The sequence below is a fragment of the Eulemur rufifrons genome, chromosome 19 (genome assembly GCF_041146395.1).
Source record: "Eulemur rufifrons isolate Redbay chromosome 19, OSU_ERuf_1, whole genome shotgun sequence".
Taxonomy (NCBI): domain Eukaryota; kingdom Metazoa; phylum Chordata; class Mammalia; order Primates; family Lemuridae; genus Eulemur; species Eulemur rufifrons.
The window spans coordinates 38797014-38815341 of NC_091001.1; the positions used below are offsets into that span (position 1 = coordinate 38797014).

General features: G+C 37.8%; 1 protein-coding gene across 1 annotated transcript in view; it reads right to left on the reverse strand.

Annotated features, from left to right (window-relative positions):
* Positions 1-13358: 13358 nt before the first annotated feature.
* The window catches only part of SLC9A4 (solute carrier family 9 member A4), a 58548-nt gene continuing 53578 nt past the window's right edge, over positions 13359-18328 (reverse strand). Inside the window, exon 12 of the mRNA XM_069494832.1 lies at positions 13359-13714. Coding sequence (XP_069350933.1) covers positions 13359-13714 — 356 coding nt within the window. The remainder of the gene's footprint in view (positions 13715-18328) is intronic.

Genomic DNA, 18328 nt, shown 5'->3' on the forward strand with positions numbered 1-18328 from the left:
CCACTGCCTTCTGAACTCTATGGTATCTGATGAGAAGTCATCTATTAATCCTTTTTTAATAATTTTTTAATTTTATTTTTAGGAACCTGACATTGTGAACATGTATCTATTAGTCTTACTGAGGGCCTCATATCTGTGATGAGTCATTTTTCTCTTGCTGTCTTGAAGACTCTCTCTGTCTTTGGCTTTTAATAGTTTGACTATGATGTATCTAAATGTAGGTCTATTTGGATTTATTTAACTTTGAGTTCTTTGAGTTTACTTGATATGTACAGTTGACCCTTTAACAATGCGGGCGTTGGAGCATCAACCCCCACATTCAAAAATCTGCATGTAACTTTTGACTCCCCCAGAAGTTAACCACTAATAGCCTACTGTTGACTAGAAGCCTTATAAATAACATAAAAAGTTGATTAATACATATTTTATATGTTATTACTGTATTATATACTGTATTCTTACAATAGAGAAAGCTAAAGAAAAGAAAATGTTATTAAGAAAATCATAAAGAAGAGAAATATATTTACTATTCATTAGGAGGAAATGGATCATCATTAAGGTCTTCATCCTCATTGTCTTCACACTGAGTAGGCTGAGGAGGAGGAATAGGAGGGATTGGTCTTGCTGCTTCAGGGATGGCAGAGACAGAAGAAAATATATGTATAAATGAATCCCCACAGTTCAAACCCATGTTGTTCAGAGGTCAGCTGTAGATTAATGTTTTTCACTAAGTTTGGGAAGTTCTCAGCCATTATTTACTTAAATTTTTTTCTCTCCTCTTCCAGACTTCCCACTATGCATTTGTTGGTATGCTTGATGTGTCCCCCAGATCTCTAAGGGTCTGTTCATTTCTCTTCATTCTTTTTTTCTTTTTGTTAATCAGACTGGACAATCTCTAGTGACTTATCTGCAAGTTTATTGATTCTTCTGAAAGCTCAAATCTGCTGTTGATCCTCTCCAGTGAATTTTTATTTCAGATATTGTACTTTTCAACTCCAGAATTTCTATTTCCTTCTTTTAAAAAAATTATTTCTGTTGCTTTATTAATTAGTTTGTATTTGATGATATAACATTACCACACTTTCCTTTAATTCTCTACGTATGTTTTTTATTTTAATTTTTAAAACATATTTTTAACAGCTAAAGTCTTTGTTTAGTAAACCTATCTTTACAGCCTTCTCAGGGGCAGTTTTGATAAACTGCTTTATTTCTCCACTGTGAGCTATATTTTCCTGTTTCTTAATGAAAACCAGACATTTTAGATGGCATAATGCAGTAACTTGAAAATCATCCTACCTCCCAGCAAGGGATTTTTTGTTGTTGTATTTTTATTTTTGCTTTATTTTATTTTATTTATTTATTTATTTATTTTTTGGTGGGGGGGTCACTTGTTTGGTGACTTTGCTGGATTTATCAGGTAAAGTCCATATTTTCTATAGTGTGTAGGCACTGAAGTCTCTGCTCTGTTAGCTTAGTAGTCAGCTAAGGATTCATCAGAGACTTCCTTAAATGCATTAAGCCAATAAGCCTTCCAGTGGCTCTCTGTGTTTGTTGTCTCATGCCTTCAATGCTCAGGCAGTTTAATACATCTGCCTTAGCCTTTATTTCCTGCTCATGCAGGAACTTCAAGACAGCCAGAAGTAACAGTGGCCCTCTCAGGTCTATCTGGAACGTTAAGGGTGAATTATGGCATCCCAGTTTTACAGGGGAAAAGATCTCCTAGTAACTCATACTTGAGTGAGCCCTACAAGGTCATTAAATATAAGTTAATTTCACCTGACTTGCCAAATATGTTTCAGATGACAGCTAGCTTCATTGCTCTTTCTTCTCTGGATCCCCACTTTCATTTACATTCTGGCCCAGGTATTTTTTATTTTCTTGCTTAATGATGCTTTTTAGAAGCTTAAAAGATATGTCCTCTAGTAGTAATTTTTGATGAGACAATAACCCAAAGTCTGCCATATTATCATATTTAAGTATTAAATTCATCAGAAATTTGTTTTTATGTGTGATGAAAGGTGACAATACAATTTTTTTCCTGATGAGTGGCCAGTTGTTTCATCATTTCTTGATTAATTCCCAGAAATGTACAATGTCTACTGAATTATTTAAAAGTACATTTCATATGCATGTGAGTCCATTTCCAGAGTCTTTGTTGTTGTTATACTACTGGTAGTATAACATTATAACAGTAGTTCTACAATAGTAGAACTACTGGTCATTGTATCTATCTCTTCCCAGTGCTACACTCTCTTAGCTAGTATAGATTTATAAAAAGACTTGAGATATGGAATAACTAGTCCCTCTCAAAACTTCTTCTTCTACAGGAGTGTCTTGTTTATTTTTAATATAATACTTTAATATAAATTTTTTTAATTTATATTAAATTTATACTTTATATATAAATTATACTTTATATATAAAATTATACTTTATATATAAAATTAATATATACTTTAATATAAAATACTTTAATATAAATTTAAAAATCATCTTCACAAACTCCATATCAGACCTGTGAAAATTTCAATTTAAATGTTATTAAATATATAGATTCATTTGGAAGAATTAATATCTTTATTAAAAATCACATCAATTTATCTGTAAATATTTCACTACTTTATTATGTTGAGTCTTTCTACCCCTCCTCTCTCTTCAATTGGGTCTTCATTAATATCTTCCAAAAATGTTTTATCATTTTCTCCAAGATATCTTTTACACCATTTCTTAGGGGGAAAAATGTCCAATTATACCAAATAATAATATAAATGTAAAATAATAAGAACATAAACACACTTCTGGTAGTAATGTAAACTGGTATACTATTTGGTATTTTCATTTAGATTTTGCAGTTCACATAGTCTATGGTTCAGCAATTATATTTTTAGAAACTTTTCTTAGAGAATATTATATAACTTCTATGTAGAATAGATAGGCAGTAGTATATTGTCAGAGTGAAATATTATGCAGCAGTAAAAAAATGAAAGAACTGTAGCCAAATACAATGACATAGATGAATCTTAGAAACACAATATACTGAACAAATGTCAGTTTTAAAAGAGCATATCTAGCATAATAACATTTTTAAGTCTGAAATGAACAAAATGGAGCAATGTATAATATGGAAATTGACAGATAAACATAAAATAATAAATGTAATATTTAAGATATTGATGACCACAGGGAAGAATGGAGAGGCAGAAAGTTGGGACAAAGAAAGAACACATTCATTGATAAAATGATTATTCTAGCTCTTCAAATAGGTTGTAGGTTCATGTATGCTTCTTTTACTGTTTTGCTTTATAATTTACACATGGTAAATTATAATTTACACATTATCTGTATGTATCAAATATATCCTGAAAAAGAGTAAACACTAATTATTTATTATTTCAAACCTCAGACTTTTATTAATTCTCTAGTCAAATTTTTGTCAATCTTTATGTAAAGTGCTAACAGCTTTTTGCTTTAACTTGATCTTCAAAATATCACTGTTACTATCTTTAATGACAAATATTGAAATATTTACAGACAACTTGATGTGATGTCTGATCATTTCTATCAACGTTGTCTGGGGGGTATAGGGACAAGTGTGGGTGTAGCTGAAATTAAGATTGACCATGACATAGTACTTACTGAAGCTCATGATGGATATATGAGTGTTAATTATATTCTTCTTGCTACTTGTATATACATTGTATATACATTGTAAGTTCCCATATTAGAACGTTTTTCTTTTAATCCTGGCAACCACAAAGAAATTATAACAAACCATAGAAAAAATATAGGTCAACTGAAGCCAAGTAACTCAGAGCTGGGAGCTGTGTGACCATGAGAGGACAGACATACACCACAGGCAGGCAGATCACTAGGTCCACGTGCACTCAGACAAGTCCCCAACTCCATGTGTACTCAGGCGGATCACTAGACCCGTGTGCACTTAGGCAGATCACCAGCTCCATGTGCACTCAGGGAGAACAGCAGGCCAGTGGCAGTGATTTCCCTTAAGTGTCGTCACGTGTTGCCTGATGCTAAACAACTGATTTTGTTTGTGTTTTGTCTTGAAAGATATTAAAGACAATCAGAGCAATACTGATACAGTTTTTTCAGTGCTGTCGACAATTAAATAGCAATCTCTCATTAGGAAATGTAGGGACAACTGTCCGTGTCTGCCTTCCTTTCCTAGTCCACATCCAATCTCAACAGGGCAAAGAGGCACATACGGAATCTCATTCAAGGAAGAGCTCAGAAATCTGTCAACCAGTTACACAAAGAAAATATTGTTAGTGCCTTAGTTTCCTGCTCTCTCTTTTTCTCCCTCTCTCTGTCTGTCACACATACATACACATACACACAGACTCTTTAGAGACAGAGGGTAGGGTAGACATGTATTTTTCATTAGTGCTTAATAAATGCCATGCCTGGGGTTTTACATGAATTATTTTATTTGAGGAGTTAATATTATTGCCCCATTTTATAGATCAATAAAATAAATAAAGATCAGTAAAGGTTCGAAGAGTTATGGTAACTCGTCTAAGGTCCCATGGTTTGTATGCTACAAAGCTGTAATTTGATACCATGCCAATGACACACCCAAACTAACCCTATTGCCAACACATCAAAATGAACAGTCTGAATAATGGAAAGAAAAACTTTCCCTTGATTTTAGGACAGCTTTGCAAAAGTTGGGAGTAGCTTAAAAGCAACCATAAAAACAATTCATGGGGTAAGAAGGGTATTTAAGCAGACAACTAAAATGAACTGTATCCCAAGATATTTGTAACAATTAAATGAAGACCACTGCTGATCTTAGATTCCTAAGAATCAGATGGATCAGGATACTAAGTGGATTCTTTAAGTGGCAAATCTATTGAGAGCACAAGACAAAGGAGTCCAATTTGAATGAGACGCAAAACTGAACACAAGGTAATAACCTGGATGAAGCTTATTCCCTTTGCCAGGGGAAGTGGAATTTTCTGGGGTAGTAGTATTTCCTGTCAGTTTTAACGAAAGTGAAATTTAAATTCACAACATGAGGGTGCACAAAAATTTCACTTTCTCTAATTTCTGCATTAACTTTAATCTGCTCCATCCACCGTTGTTTTAGGCTTTCATTGTCTTTCAATTATTTTGTTGTCTTTCAGCTAATGACAACTCTAAAAATTATAGGAAACTGTTAGCATTGCAAATAATTTTTGTACATTGACATGCAAATGGATTCTGTGAGGTGGAGAGGCAATTTTTGATTTCCCCTCCTCCCGTGCAAACAGCTTGTTTTGCATCTATTTATAAGTCCATGTTAGCATTTCTGGCTGCTACATAGTATTTTGAATTTTTCTTCGCACCGGTTAAAACATTGCCTTGGTTCCCTTATTAATGAATGAGTTTAATATAATCTTTGACAATTGTTCATTTTATATTTGAGAGGCATGATTTATCTTTTTAAAAAGAATATCTTTTCACAGGACCTAGGCAGTGTGACTCCATAGCCCACTCCTTACAAAGATTCTTTCTTGAGCAATCCTCAGTCAGGCTGCACCTTCTCCTAGATCCATCTGTGCACTTCCTTGTAAAATCTGTTTTAGCAAAGAACCCTGCTAGGTCAGTTTAGCAAGAACTACCCCTCTGGATGTCTGAACACCCTGGCCTGTCTTCAGCAAGAAAGAATCCTGTTAGATCAGTTTAACCAGATTCCCCTTTACAGCTGATGTTTTTCAGTAATTTTCCATCCAGTTACTTCCATCCTGCTCCTCAGCTATAAATTCCCACTCGCTCATACTGTATTCAGAGTTAAGCCCAATCCCTCTCTGCTCCCCACTGCAAAATCCCATGGCAGTGGCCTCTACATCTAGCATGATGGTCCCGAATAAAGTCTTCCTTACCGTGCTTCAACAGATACCGTTGGGTAATTTTTTCTTTAACATTCCTTAAACCACAAAACCATCTAAAACTATCACTGTGGTAATAGCTAAAGTTTATTGTGCATTAACTGTATGTCAAACACTCTGCTAAGGCTTGGAGGGGTTAAGAAAATTGCCCAAGTAACATTGTACAAAACCACTTCAAGTTCAGGTCTGTTTTACTCTTGTACACCGGCTCTCAACCACTTGTACTTCCCCCTTAAGTTCTTTCATAGGCACAAAAATTTTCTGTTTGTTCAAAATAGATCCAGCGCTCTATAGTTAAGAGTTTGCTAAACTCTTGACCTTATTCAAGTCTTACAACCACTTCATGAGGTAGGTGGAGTGGATGTCATTATTCCCAGCTTAGTGATATGGAACTGACATCAGAGGGTAAAGGGCTTGGGCAGTATCACACAACTGCTGCGTGATGGAGTTAGTATTCCACCCACACCTGCTGATTCTGCAGCCTTATATGCTCCTCTGCCCGAGGAGGAGAAGGCTAATGTCTACTGGAGACGTGTCTACTGCGAGGCAAAGGACACTCACTCCAATCTTGGAGACAGTTCAGAAACCTGCAAGAACTGACCCTGCAGTGCTAAGCCAAGATTTAACCACTGCTCTAAGATATTTAGATCTTAGAACTTATTAGGACACATTAATGCGACCTTTTTCCAGGACTTTCTTTATGTATGGAATTCAAAGCGGTCTTATAGAGAACACTGGGAAACACACTAAACCTTGCAAATAATTTATCAAATGTAAAATTAGCTTCCTATATATGAAAGTTTCCCAAGCTCACCCTAAATACCAGGAAGAGCTTAGTTTTGTGATTTAATCACAATAGTTTTTTTTTTTTGCTTCCAACAAATATACCCTACCTCCTCAAGTCATTATGAAACTAACCCTCATGTCAGAAAATATCTTATTTTCTGCTCCTTTCACCTGGAAGAATTTAATTACCCAAATTTGCCATCCATGTAGTTTACTTTTTAAATTTTCACTTTCATTCTTGTAATATTTGTCCAAATATTTTTTACCAGAGAGTAAAAATGTTTCATGCCTGAAACTCCATGTGTTGGGGAGTGACACTGCAGAAATTCCAGCTGCATTGTCTAAATTCAGAACTTGAAATTCAGCTCCAAGGGTGTGGGTGGGGTAGGGCAGGCATTGTTTTCCCAAAGACTGCTGGTTTGTACTGCCCTGCTCTGTGTGACTTTCCCGGGGTGTGTCCTTGGGTGAGGATCTGTCCTTTCGTCGTCTCTTTTTAAGAATATCCCTTTTTGGAGGACAGAACATTTATCTTCCTTTCCTCTTTGTGACTTATTTTTTTTTTAATCTTTCCATTTAGAACTTTGGTGACATCCACGCCTCCTCCCACATACGCAACCCCTTTTAAAGATGGCACAGTTAGATAACAGAGCTGCCTCCTGAACCAGGTCCAGGACAAGCACAGACTCAAAACAAGGGCCTTCACGGGTGAAATAATACACCAGCGAAACCCAGAGTCGGAGTTTCACTTGCTCTTAGTTACCCAGAAAAATTCCTGTAAGGAAACAAAATAAATGAAACACCATGGGGCCTTCCTTCCTTTTAAACTGGTCCAAGGCCATGGTGCTAGGTGACTCCTTATTTTAAAAGTTTCTAACTGGCTCTATTTCTAGTATTTCACTAGCTGAAAGATAAGATTCAATGGAAATAATAATATTGAAATAAAATTTAATTAAAGCATAACTCATGCTCTCCCTTCATTATGCTTAACCAAAGATGCAAACTCCTGAATGACTTGCCCATAACGACTGTTCGTGTGAATTAGCATTAAGTAAAATGGAAAGGAATCGTGGAGTAGTGGCAGGAGTGGATCAAAAAGACCTAAATTGTACCCAGTTTGGTAAAAGTAATCTTTAGAATTCAAAGGATAGTGGCAAAGAGTGTGTGTGTGTGTGTGTGTGTGTGTACACACGCATAGTGTATTCTCTAGAACTGCTATGAGGGTATTACTACATCGTAGTGGATAGAGATAGTTGTTTTGGAATCTGTCAGCTTTAAAAGATAGCACCATTTACTAGCTGTGTGTCCTTGGCGAAAACTTCCCTAACACTCAGTTTCTTCATCTGTAAAATGGGGGAAACAATCATAATAACCACTTCATAAGATCGATATGGGCATCAAATTTTTAAAATGTTTATATGGAGTTCTTAGTAAAATGCTTAGCACAGAGTGTATTTTCAATAGTGCTTGCCAAGAATATAAGTTCCTTTTGAAATATATGAATGCTTCAATAGTCAAAGTTATCTCCTTATCCTCTTTCATTTTTTTTTCTCAGTGGAATTGTTGGTTCACATTTCCATCATAAGTAAATAGCACAGTTCATTGTTTCAGTGCTGCTGAGGGCTATGGAGATTGTCTAGCCAAGAACTTATTCGGGAACCAAGAAAAAAGTTCTTTGGAAACAATATATAATTGAAATTCAAAAAGAACCTCAATTTGAAGTCACACACAAAACATCTAATGAATCCTCAAAAAAAAAAACAAAAAAAACCTGAATGACTCAAATTATCAGTCTTGTTTTTCACCTAATTTGTAGATCATGCATTAAGTTTATAAAAACAGATTTTCAAAATGACAACATCTTCTTTCGTATTTATTTGTCCACTTTAAAGCAAAGTTCTTTTTTAGCAAGATGGAGCTTCTCTGCTTCTTCCTATTGGATCTTTCCCAAGTGAGAAAAAACTTTGTGTAGATCTGAGTCACTCATTAAATTACCAATTCTACTCAAGAAGGAGATTATGAACCAAGGTGGACCCAATGTCTAAGGTCTTCCTTGGAAGTAGAGAGACCTTGGGCCCATTGTTTAACCTCTTTTAACTTGTTTCCCTTCATTTAAGATAGGCTGAAACTAACATCAACATATGAAAAGCATTTTGAATAGTGCCTGGCATATGGTAAGCCTTCTATAAGTGTTGACTATCTTATTCAAGATTAATTTTTTAGAACACAGAGTAAATACCTTGATTTTAGGACCGTATATTTTGACTTGAGATCTGTATTACGATGTCTGGAAACTTACAGCAGTAACTGTCTTGGTTCGGTTCACAGTGTGGTTTGTTGACTAAACCTTAACGTGAAGGAGGCTAGGCAACGGAAATTTTGATTTCTAACCTGTCATACTTACTTGCGTACCCCTGGCTTGGAAGCTCATTAGAGTCTCAGAAAGAAAAAGAATTTATTAAATCTATTAGTGTGCACAGATGAAAGGGCACATCACTTGCTAATTACAGGAGTGGCTAGCACCGATGCGGGCATCCCTTTTATTTTCCGTGGCTTCTGGCCCCATTAACAATTAACAGTGACTGGTGTCCTAGAAGGAAGTGCTCTGTCTGCACTGCTGGGTTTTCTCAGGAGGGGTTAGAAAGAAGATACTTGACAGAGTTTAATCAGGGAAAAAATTAAAAACCATAAGACGCCATTTTATTTGTGAATAAAATATACTTGCAAAAACCTTAAACACCAACATATTCACTTATATATATAAAAAAATTACTTTGCCTAATTTGGAGTGTTAGGAAACATATTAGAAACTGTTTTTTTCCATACTGAAAATGCTTAAACACTTATCTCTTTTGTTAATATTCATAAGTTAAAGGAATCACTTTTTTAGAGAGAAAAATCTCTTACAGAAAATAAATTCTAAGTTGAGGAGTTAAACTCCATTGAGTTTTTACCCAACAAAGGAAAGTTTTCCCTTTTCTTGCTGTCTGCCTGTCATGATACGCAGAGTCAGCGTCTATACATTCATGGTCTCTTTGAGAACAAACCATGATTAGAATTGCACACCAGGGTAACAGTCGCAAAAGAAAAAATATAGAAAGAAAAGCAAAAAGAAGCAATATTCCTGTAATTTAAGGTAAGGACACAAAAACAAGCAAGATGAGATTGATCAATGTGAATCCACATCCAGACTTCATGTTTGGTTTTGCTCTTGATTGATGGACTCTGGATAGAGACACATCCAGTTAGAAGTAGAATAAAGTTGGTACTGTTCTCTATTTCTGTCACATCCTTTCTTCTGCCAATCGAACTAACTCTTGGAAAAGTCTCAGTGTCACGTATTTACACTCCTCATGTAATTAAATCAATGCATATCCTCTTTCATAAATACATATACTTTAGCCTAAATAATGATAGCTGATAGTGATCAAGCTCTTACTCTAAAACAAACACTAAGCTAAGAATTTACATATATTATCTCATTTCATTCTCACAATCATTCTATGAGGTAGACAAAATTATTATCCTCTTTTTCAATTGGTAGATTTCAGCTTAAAAATGATAATTGTCTTGCCCAAAGTCTCACAGCTAAAAGTGGCCTGATTTCAGAGCCTGAGCTCTGAACTGACTGTATTTATTTGAAATCTAAATGGTCAGAGGGGCAGGAATCCTGGCAAGGGAGGACGTGCTCAGGGTGCTTCTCTGCAGGAGGAAATCAAGACTTCAGGGAAGACTTGAATTCTGCCTGCACACCTGCCTTGGGAGCCAGCTCTTGATAGGAATGGTAATTCTATCATGGAAATCGGGTGGTAATTCCAGCTCTACCTCTTATGACCCTTTAGCTTTTTCTAAGAAGAGAGGCATAGAAGTATACAGCCTGCATGAGAGAAAGAAAAGAAAAAAGGAAGCATCATAGTGTCCAGAATCTCCTTCTCCAATTTGTCAGAGCAGGTTCCTGCCTGTGGCCACTTTTTCCTTTATCAGGTAGACTAAAGACAGGGAGGTGCCCACAGCATCACGTCAGAGAAGGATGAATCAGCGTGTCTGCCATATCTATCTCAAACACCAGAAAACATGTGGAAAACCTTTAAGGTGGAAGGCTGCTGTATGGGAAACATAAAATGTTACTTTACTCAACTTCAGGATTCACTGAGACCCAAGACCCTTCAGGCTAACAATATAAATAGCTTTCAGAAAGTTAAAAACAAAACAAAAACTCATAGAAGGAAATTGGGATGTTGTGTGTTGTGCATCTAATTTTTTGAGGTTGAAGATAAAAGAGAGATTCTTTGGGTCTATTAGCAGAGAATAGTGACTGCTTAGTGAACCAGAAGACAGACCTAGGACAGGAATCCTTATGCAATTTCGTTTCCTCCCAGAGGTGAGTAGGGAACAAGAACCAGCCTTCTTCTACACCTAAGATGAAACTCCTTCTGTCTCTCTGCTTGGTGCCTGCTGGAAAAATTTATCACATGAAATAGATAATCACAGCATTCCTGGGTACCTGCTGTACACTCAACCAATTTTCAAAGTGGGCTGCCGCTCAGGAGAGCATGGAGGGGAGATCAGATCATGCTGTATTTTGAAACAATACTGGATGATCAAATAAAGGTGCCATTTTGGCTGTCAGCTCTCCAATTCCCACAGAGCCACCAGGGTCACTGAGGCCCTGCACCTGCCACACATTTCAGGCAGGAGCTCAGGGCCACTTTCCAGGCTTGGGTAGCCATGGCCAACCAGTGTTTAGATGAACAAATGTCTTCAGGGAAAACAATTCCATGTGGCTTCTACCAACTAAAGGGGAAAGTTCCAATCTACTCTTCTAAATCCTACCTCCCCTCACCTTAATGGCACCAGCGTTGCAGAGTGGATTCCACTAATCCTTAGGCCTTGCTGGCTGCTCTGGGAAGGGGCCCTCGCAATTTGGATTTCTGTTATCATGTGGATAGAATCCCGCAAGGGACATAGCACTCTTCAGCTCTCAAGAATCACTTTTACTTCTGGCACAGGAAAGGCAAATTCTGATGACTCTTTCCCGTGGCTGTATCTCTATCTGCGGTTTAAGGATGACTCACTGCCTCCCTCTCATGGGGAATAAAGATTTTTCTGTTGCTTTTGATTGCTTGTTTGTTTAAACAGAAAGAAAGAAACAGAGATCCCTGAGTTTTATATGTGCTTCTATCCCTTTGGGCTGAGTACTATTATTCGGTATCATATCATTTTTATTAAAATCAAGATATTTGGGCAATTTAGAAGCAGCATTATATTTCAGATTCGGAAGAAGAAAATGGGCTTCTTTGGTGGCCATTTCTGCCACTGCAGCAGGAATCTGAGTGATATAGATAAATAATCTATCCTGTACAAGGCACTATGACAACTGATAAGAGAAAAAATTGATACGAGCCAAAAAATACAAAAAAGGTAAAGCAATGAGATAAAAAACTACAATGGATAAATGGATAAAATGAACAAACTATCCTCCCTGTCCTCAGGCCACAGACCACCAGAATAGACCTACATGTACATGCATAAGTGTAATTCACAGACAAGTTCCGCGGCACATCCAAAGGGCTATGGCGGCACCGAGGGATAAGACAGGGGTTTGAGGCAGGTCCAGGGAGCAAGGTGCATTTGATCGTGGCCTCTAAAGATGCAGAAGATTACATCAGTTGGGGATGGTAGAGATGCCCAAAATAGTAATGGAAAAAGGATATTTGGTTAACTGGGTATCCTAGGTTAGTCATTTGGCATAATAAATAACACTTAATAATGTTTGTTAACCCACAGGCCAGGCAGAAGAGAAGGAAGGTGGAAGAGAAGGGAAGGAGGGAGGAAAGATAAAGTAGTCTCATAAAATTGGAGAGCTGGAGTGTGAGATTCAAGGTCAAATTTGAGGACGAGGAGGATGGAAAATTAAATTGGAAAATAGTTTCAAATCCTAGGGCAAAATATCACACCCTACAAACACACATCTAATGATTATCTGTTGTCCATATCATTGCTATTAAACTATGTTTATGGCTGTTTTGTTTCTAATATTTGTGTTTTAAATAAATATTCCAATTATAAAACATACTGTAAGCCCATGGTTCACAGATTAATCCTATAGTGTGTATCACATCTATCATTGCTACTGATTAAATATAGCAATGTTATAACAATTTTTTTCTCTCTGTTGAAACAATTATTGCATGTTGAATATCAAAATCCAAATCAAATGCATTGACTTAAGAGTGAGGGCAGACTATAAACTCTTGAGACCTTGGACAAGGCATCCTTGTCTGTAAACACAGGGTTTTGCATGTGGCTTCAAAGCTCTATTTGGGTCTAATTGGATTACAAGCTGCACATGCAAATAGTCCATGTGAATTACTGACCAGTGACGCCTGTATCTCAGTATATGACTGGATCATTCTTGATAGAGAGTTCTTAGGAATTCTTAGTGACTAATCCCTGGGGTGATTAACTTCTCCCACTGCCAGGGACTTCACCTGCAAAGGTACACCAACTAAGAACATGGCACAGCCCGCGAGTCTGCTCCCAGCCTTCTGAAAAATCTTCCTGCCTCCCGTAGATACATATCTAATACCGCCAAAAAAGCGAACTCAACAGCTCTCTTCTGAACTCCGAAAATCTTCCTTTCACAATAATAGGGAGAGGGACTGTTGAAAAACAGAAACAGTAACACTATTTTCTTCGGAGCAAAGGACTGTGGGATTTGTGGTGTTCCCCGCTGTGTCCGTGGTCTGCTGTCCATCTGGACCCAACTGCTGAGGACTCTTCCTCACTCTCCCCTCCAGATTCATACTCCTCGTCCACTGTGTAAAACAGTGGTTTAGGCCCTAAAGCTGCCCTCCTGCCTGCTCCCACGTCCTCTTCGTGGCTTGCATTTCTTTGATAACCGAAGTTGAATGGCTTTCCTCCTCTGTGCAGTCTCCTCATCGGGATGACTTCTTGTGTCTGTCCTCTTCTCTGAAGTGACGAAACCCGAGAGGGTGTGCTGAATTTGATGGACAGGACTCCTGGATCACTGCTGTCATCATCTAGGAAAACATCATGACAAGAAGGGCAAAAAACAAGACGTAAGGTTAGAGTTACCTCTAGTATCCAGATGGCAAGAACCCAGAGTGAAGCAAAGCTCTCCCTGTGATGGTCCAGCTCTTATCTGCATGATTTTCCCTTTCCTAAGTCACTACCCCAAGTGCACAGGAGCATAGAAGCCATAAGTGCAATGTTACAAATAAATGGAAATGCGTGGAAAACTGTGTATCAAGCCAGTTTTCCCCAGGTAAGTAAGGTAGTGTCTTTTTACAAAATCAGATCAATTGTTCAGAGACATAGACCATGGGGCATAAATATGCTTTGCCTTGTCCAAAGCCAATGCTAAACGGAAGGTTACATGGTATGGCCATATGTGCATGGGATTGGTTTTATCTTGGTTTGTTTTTAAATCGATCGTTACCAGAAAGCATTACCTCTGAATTTCATTTCTTTTACTTTGAAAAAGCCAATCTTGGAGAAATGGGGTTACGAAGGAGCCACAGCAGAGACCAGGGAGTGACTGGATGCTCTCCTTTCAGGAGTAAGCTGGTGAACAGATGTGGCTGTCACCTGATGGCAAAGATCACAGTGGGAACTTCCATCCATTGAGAACTTACTAAGTGCCTGTCACTGTGCTAATCATTTTACATATATCATCCCATTGAATCCTCCTTATGGCCCTTTGAGATGAGTAAAATTATGGCCCTCGCTTCGTAAGTAAAGTGGCTGAGGTTTCACAAGGTTAAGTGATGTTCAATATCACACGGCTGGCCGAGAAAGGACTGGAGTTAGAGCAGAGCCTGTCCAGCTGCAAATCCTTCTTTGCATATGCCATGCGCAGGTGGGCAGGGCCACATCTTGACAGGAGGAGTCCTCAGTGTCTACGTAATGCCTGCTCTCCACTATGTAACCCTAACCCAGGCCTAACGCCTTGCCTTTTCCCTACTTCAATGTGCACACGTCTTCAAAGGCATATATTTCACATATCTCATTTATTCTCATTTCCTCAAAGTTTTGACCTTATAAATTTATTTTCCCTTCAAATATTCTCCTGAGAATTTAGGAATTTTCAGACATTTATATTTGAATTGGAAAGCCATGTTCTCTCTTCCACTCTCTACTTCCTCCTAAAAAAAAAAAAAAAAAACCAAAGAAAACAAAAACCCACAGCTAGAACGAATGTGCCCAAAAGATTGACACTTGACAAATTGTGTTCAGAATATAGGACGCCAAAAAATCTTAAAATATCCTGTCCAATAATGTTTTTCCAAAATGTGACCTGAGAAGCTTGGAAGTTGAGAGGGGAATCAACCACTTTCAATAGAGAAAACATTAATTACTATACATGTCAATTTTTTCCCATGACTTGCCTCTACGATGAGGCTGGGGCCGGAGTTCCTCTTGATCCTTTGGTGCTTGGAGCACTACCTAAGAAAACAACAGCCTGGGGGCTTCTGCCCCCCAAACCCTGCTCCTTCTCCAGGTGGGACCATTCCTCTGGAGTGTGAGCTCCCGATCAGGAGACACATTCTAGCCACGATCTCCTGACCACCTTCTGGGGTGCTATAAAGTGGGATCCAAGCACTAGGAAGAGGCTTGGGCACGAGACCTGCAAGGTTTTACTCAAGTGACTAGATCTGCCCAACATGTGAGGGAGAAGTTGGCTAGAAAGTGGGAAGGAGGAAAGAGGAAGGGTGAGAACTGGCTTTTCCTTCTTTGTACAACCCTCCACCAGGTGAGCATCCAGGAAGCACAGCTACAGGGAGAGCACACAGCAAAACCTGATTATTTGATCTTTTACCTTGTACCTGCCTGACATGGTTAACTTCTGGACGTGGGCACCCTGGGGCGGAAGGCGAAATACGGAAAGTGCTTCTGCTCGGGGCAGGGCAGAGCCAAACACACAGGTGATGATGAACTACCTGACACAACCCACACGAGCTTACAGTTCAGTGGCATTAAATGCATTCACATCGTTGTGCAATCGTCACCACCATTCAACCCCAGAGCTTTTTCATCTCCCCCCATCCACACGGATTTTAAGCAGCCTCCGGACATAGAAGGGGTTTGAGGTGAGACCTTTTAATTATAACACCAAGTGACCCCACAGGCAAAGGAGCCTTGGAAAAGCATGTGGAGTCCCCCAAACCAGCATGAAGTTCCCAGACATTCAGAGCAAGGGAAGTCCTGACCCCGGAAGGCGAGGGGGCAGCTAGGAAGGGACAGGTTCTCTGAGGCTCAGGCTGGTTGGCCACGGACTGCCGGTGGAACGAGACCCTCTGTGGTCCCCCGCAGAGCTCCTCCAGGTATTCTATGACCTTATTCTGCCGCAAAAAGACTTCAGGTTTGAAGAGAAGGTGGATTCTTACCATCAGTTTTGCCTTGGTGCACACTAAGGGTTATCTCAGTCTCACCCCGATCGTTATAATTCTTTAAAACTTTCTAAGGATAACTGGTAATACAAGTGCCAGTTCATTACTTTTCCTTCTCAGACTTCTAATTTATCTATACTCTTTGCTCACCTAGATGAAATTCAGAACCAGTTGAGCACATTTTAAAGAAAAAAAAATCATTGGGAAACATTTCATTCCAAGTCTAGATTAATTCATAGAACTGATATGTTAAAGCGCTGTCTTCCTTTCCAAGAACACCTATAGCTATGCATGTTAAGATGTCTTTAATGCCCCTCAAAAGTGGCAATGACTAATATTTCCTGCACATCTACTTGGTTCCAGATCCTGTTCTAACAACTTCATGTGTCCTGTTTGTGCAGGTACCTGTTTGTATGTGACTGGCCTCACTCCAGATAATACAATTGTATGTGGGAGATGCCAACATTATCCCCTTTACAGACAGCAAACAACAATGTGGAGAAGTAGAATTTTATTTTTTCTTCATATAGGTCTTATATATGCTTTCCTGGCATTTTTTGGGTTTTAGGGAAAGTTTGAGTGAGATGCCCTTTTGTGAGGGCATCTATTGAAATGGTAGGATCCTGCAACCAGGGAAATACTGTAAATACATTTGCAAATGTTAAACAACCCTCACCTTCTGGAATAAACCTCACTTTGCAAGGTGTATTATTCCCTTAATGTTCTGCTGTATTTCATTTATAATGCTTGTTTAAGACTGTATGTTAGTGCTCAGGTGAGGCTGCTCCAGGGTCATCTCCTGCTACCACAGTTGTGCAGTATTGATGTTCATCTTGTAGGAAATAACTGTGACACCTTCTCATTTTCTAGTCACTCAAACAACAAGAAGTGTGCCAGATTATTCTTACCAGGAAGATTTCTTTAAAAATTAATATATCTTACACCCTATGTCTATCTGGTATTCTCTTGTTTTTTTGTTTGTGGAATAGCTCACTGACAATATAGAATAACACTAGTTACTAGATTGTGTTGTGGGAATTGAGGACTAGATCAACAAATAGAATAGAGAGTCCAAAACCCTCTCCAGGATAAATGACTTTAGTACAAAAAAGGTGACATTTCATGTTGGAGGACAAGATGGTAGTGGAACAGGAGCATAGCCATTTGCAAACAACCTGAAGTGCATCCTGGTCTTAAGCCTTACACACTGATAAGTCTCGGATGGGTTGCAATTTAAATGGGCAAATTAAACAACTACAATTCTCACTGAAAAAAATTGAGTGAATCATTTTTTAATTTTTCTGTGGAAGACAGATGAGATTTAATAACAAATTTCTGAAGGGCAAATATATTTGAACACTAAAACATAAATGTGAAACTTGAGGAAAAATCATTGGCAACAAATAGGAGAGAAAATGGTTGGGTGATATCCTTGTTATAAAAAGTTGTTCAAATTCATTTAAAGAAAATCAACAACCAAATAGAAAAAAATGGGCAAAGGAAGAAACAGAAAATTCCCCAAAAGAAATACAGTTGTCTTCAAAATATGAAAGATGTTCAACCTCACTAAAAATAAAAGAGATTCATATGAAAATGAAACAGGTATATAAATTTTGTGCTATCATATCATAGATTACTCAAAACTTTGACAACAGCTCAGAAATGGTAAACATTTTGGGAAAAGACCGTTCTTACAGACTATTGGTGTGAGTGCAAATTTCTGGGATAACTTTTACACATAGCATTTTGGCAATATAGGTAAAAACTTAAATATATGTGATTTTTGACCACAAAATTTCACTTCCAGGAAAATATACTTAGCAAATAATTGGTTATTTGTGTAAAACTCGATCACTAGTGATCCAGGGGTGCTTACTACATATCATTGCTTATATTTATTAAAAATTAAAAATACCTTAAGTATTTATTAATTAGGAATTAGCTAAATAAGCCATGGTACTTCTATATAATTGACTATTATTTACTCATTAAAACAAGTATTAGATTCATATCTATTTCCATGTAAATCTATGCCATTGTTGAGTGAGCTGAGCAATTTATAAAAATTACAAAAATATGAATATACTTTGATTTTATGTATAATATGATGCTGTTTTTGTGATTTTTCTGGGGGAAGTATCAGGTATGGGTAATATACAGGTTAGGCAGGTGTGAAAAGAATTATAGAAGGATGTTTGCCAAAATTGCCTATGGAGATGGAGATTTTTTCTGGGTGTTGGATTT